This window comes from Trichoderma evansii, assembly GCF_050947405.1.
Source record: "Trichoderma evansii strain SZMC 28006 chromosome Unknown GGI43scaffold_16, whole genome shotgun sequence".
NCBI classification, from domain to species: Eukaryota; Fungi; Ascomycota; class Sordariomycetes; order Hypocreales; family Hypocreaceae; genus Trichoderma; species Trichoderma evansii.
Window position 1 is genome coordinate 408,834 of NW_028145190.1, and position 3,703 is coordinate 412,536.

A 3,703-nucleotide genomic window follows, 5' to 3' on the forward strand; every position below is an offset into this window, starting at 1 on the left:
CCATCGATCTGCCTAGCAGGTACTCCATACCTCCTTTCGCAGATACCTGTCCCGATATCACAAGAGAAGCGTCTGCCGCTTGTCGCCCCACACGGCCTCATGGGCTAAAATTCAGTCACATGAACGAACTTCACCTCTCACCGTTCCCTAATCCGCTCACAAGGTCTGTCTACAAGGCGAGACAGGGCAGTAATACGGGAATACTCGCTAGGCTGCTTGGGAGATAGAGCGGATATCAACACACGTGCATATAATGACGCATATCAGATGAGAGACGAGTATCCAGAGACTAAAAAAAGACGCCCGTTCCCAGTTTATAGTTTTCATTGCTTGTATCGTCATCACCCAGAAATTTCACATAAACTACCTATTAAACGCATTACTCCTTGGAAGAAAAAGAAAGAAAGAAAGAAAGAACGAAAGAAACAAGAGCAGCTCAAGCTTCTCTCTTCACCCTTCTCAAAACGAGACCAAAACAAGTAAGAATGAAATAAACGAAAGAAGAAAGGCCAGCAACTCCATCTCGCGCCTAGGCTCCCGCTACCGCTGAATTCGTCGCTTGAACTGATCTAGTTTATACAATAGTAGCTTGCGCTTGTCCCCCGTGGTCACTGAGCGGAACTCGTGGTTGGCTCTCTTCCACCCTGGTCAGAGATCCCCAGTACATATCAAAGGGGAGGGGAGGGGAGGGGCGTGGGGAAAATAAAGCAGTGATAACCACTGCGCACGATATCCATATCCATATTCTCTTTCAGGGTCAGATAGCTGGGAGTCAAATATGCGTAGCACTTCCAAAGACCTTCAAAACTTGACCGACTTCTAGTCGACTTTGGCGTTGGCCAAGCTTCTGGCCGTTGGATTGCTAATGTTGTTCACCTGCCTTACTGGTGTTCGCTTGTACTTGGATTGCTTCCGCAGTTTCTTGCGTGCTACCATGACGGGCACCGAACTCTTGGTGACCAGATAATTAGAGAATGATCCCAGAATGACACTAAGTCTATGGTTAGCGAACCCTCCTCTTCTCGAAATAATGCTCAAGCAGGACACATACCCCTTGAGCGCACTTCGGCCCCGGCTCCCAATCACAACCAGAGTCGGGTTGACGAGGTCAATCACCTCTGTGACGAGATGTCGTGGATTCTTGCAGTGCAAAACTTCCACAATGACCCTCACTTGAAGCCTGGTTTTCCTGAGGAGACGGAGAACCCTATCTGTAATCTCCTGCACAGCACGATTACGCTCCTGCTCGGCTTTGAAGCGGTCACCACGATACAGCGGCGCTGGCGAGCCAGTTGGTGTGCCTCTTGGCGTACCTCTCGGCGTACCTCTCGGCGTACCTACGTTGGATCCGGTGCCTCGTAGATAAAATGCCGAGCTACGCTTAAACTCTGATACCAGGTTCATCTGCGCTGGTGCTGCCCTTGCGTTTGCCATCATGTTGATGGCGGCCGCTTGCTCTTTCATTGCCTTTGATTCATCAGGCACCACAGATCCCTCACCTGTCGTTATGCCTGTCTCTTCATCGATGCAATAAATCGCGACCAGAGTATCGCCATCTCGAAGGACTGTGCCGATTGCCCATTCGAGGGCATGAGTTGATTCATCACTGAGGTCTGTGGCCACCAGATATTTTCGCAGTCTGTGATTCTCTTCTTCAGCTGCCTGGACAATTCTATTGTAATCTCCACGGTAGATGATACGGATAGCACGATGGGCTTCTGGCGTTTCCAATATGTTGGTCATTGTAAATGATAAATTCTGGGCCCTCTTGATATCGTCTATATCAGCTTCGTCATCTGAGTCCTTCATAGATGGCGCCCGCGACATCGGGCCCTGGTCATAGCTGGTAGCCGGATGGACGCCCTTATTGGCCTTTGACGGCTTTGTAGCCTCTCCGGTTGCAGATGTTACTTTGATCTCAGGCTCTGCAATCAGAGAGCGGTACTGATAGTGAGGCTGCTGAGATGCTACTTGTGAACCTATTCAAGAAAGTCAGCACTCTCCCCATCTTCTTCTCCTCTCTTCTTGGCCGCTCGTATTTGAGCGAGGCCAATATCTCAGTTCGCTTACGTTCTTGTTCTGCAGCCGCAAGCAAGCTCAGGGCCTGCCGCCCTCCAGGCTGCGAGCCACTGGCCGCTTTCTCCCCACCATCGGACCCTGCATCGTGTATCAACGGACGAGGTGACTTCTTACGCCCTCGGTCTTCATCGTCGGATGACTCTTCTTCCTCTTCTTCACTAGAATCCAGCTGTTCGCCATCCGGACCGACATAATCTTTGACCAGCCTGCCCTCTCCAGCTTCTCTTTCTTTCTTCCGCATAGGCAGTTCCGCCAAGCTTCCGCTGGAATGGATGAGATTCGCGTCTGACAGCTTTCGATAGGCACTGTTGAGATCCACCACTTTGCCATCTTTCAAAAGGGCCTTGCCCGGAGGCAGCTGTGACGGGGTAAACGTCGCTGGTGATTGAGACCTACTACTCCAGCGGCGATTTTGGGAAGATTTGGATCCGCCGAAAAATCGAGAAGCTCCAAGCGGAGACCGGCCTCTATCCGCAGGAAGAGCACCCTCAGGGCCTAGGGATCCTCCACTATCTCGCTTGTTACCTTTACTGTTTCTCGAAGACGACCACTTCACAGACGGCTGAGGACCTGAGCCATGTGACAGTATACTAGAGAATTGATAGTTGGAAATCAGGCTGCTTCGTGGACCCCGTCCAGGATCAGAAAGCAGTCCAGCGTCAGATCTACTCCGTGGTGCCAAGCCTGAAGTCGGCGACTGTCTCAAGGTAGGGTCGCTGGAGGTCAGTAGAGGAGAGCTTGGAGTTGAGCTGCGACCAGCTCGTCTAGGAGAGTCCGGCACCGGGCCACTAACATCGAGCATGCTACGGACCAGCTGTGGAGAAGGCGGCGCCCTAACGTTGAGGATGCTCTTCAAGGGGGGCTGAGGGGATGTGGCGTTGCTTGGAGGAATTTCATCCTCTGCAATATCTAGCATGCTGCGAACGGGAGAACGCGACGCGTAGGGCGAATCTGACCGCCCGCCTCTAGCAGACGAGGCGGATTGAATCTCGTTGTTACCCTCTAGCAGAGCGAGGACCTCCTGCCGCTCCATATCAAGCATGGCATCGATGCTCATGGGCCGATACTTGTTGTTGTTCGCCATGTTGACGGTTGAAGTTGTATTTTATATGGTAAGGAGATGAATGGCTATCACAAATGTATCGTGGCCAGACAGTCGGTAGGCGATATAATGTGTCCCGAGACCGCCCGGTAATGTCCGGTGAGCACCCAAAGTAATAGATAAAGAAAAAAAGGTCCGCAGAGCTGTCTATATCCTCTCAATCTCGCAGACACGTGCTGTCGCGCAGCAGCACTCGATAATTGACGATGATATAGCTTCGATATCTGGGCAGATGATTGATCCGTGGGAGGCCGCCGCAATCCTAGCGGGGCAGTTTTCGATGAAGTCGACGCCGAGTCGATTGGATCCGAGTTGGAGAGCAGAGGAGCATATTGTGCATGAGCCGGAAGGCGGTTAAGCGACGTGTGCCCGACGCCTCTCAGATCATGGCGGGCGCAGGCTGCAGGGCGATGGATGACGGCCGGGAGCTGGTTCGGATTGTCGACAGAGCGTTTGGTGGCTACCTGGAGTCGGTATGTATGTTTGGAGTTTTATGTAGTGGCTGCACGTCTGGACAAGCAC

At 52.1% G+C, this 3,703-nt stretch overlaps 1 protein-coding gene across 1 annotated transcript; it reads right to left on the reverse strand.

Annotated features, from left to right (window-relative positions):
• Positions 1 to 651: 651 nt before the first annotated feature.
• GGI43DRAFT_106810 (universal stress protein) lies at positions 652 to 3,341 on the reverse strand. Its single transcript, XM_083198852.1, has 3 exons — positions 2,071 to 3,341; positions 1,052 to 1,979; positions 652 to 991 (listed from the first exon to the last, which is right to left on the reverse strand). The coding sequence occupies exons 1-3, from the start codon at positions 3,161 to 3,163 to the stop codon at positions 820 to 822; spliced, it is 2,193 nt and encodes a 730-aa protein (XP_083058583.1). The 5' UTR covers positions 3,164 to 3,341; the 3' UTR covers positions 652 to 819.
• Between the last annotated feature and the right edge of the window lie 362 nt (positions 3,342 to 3,703).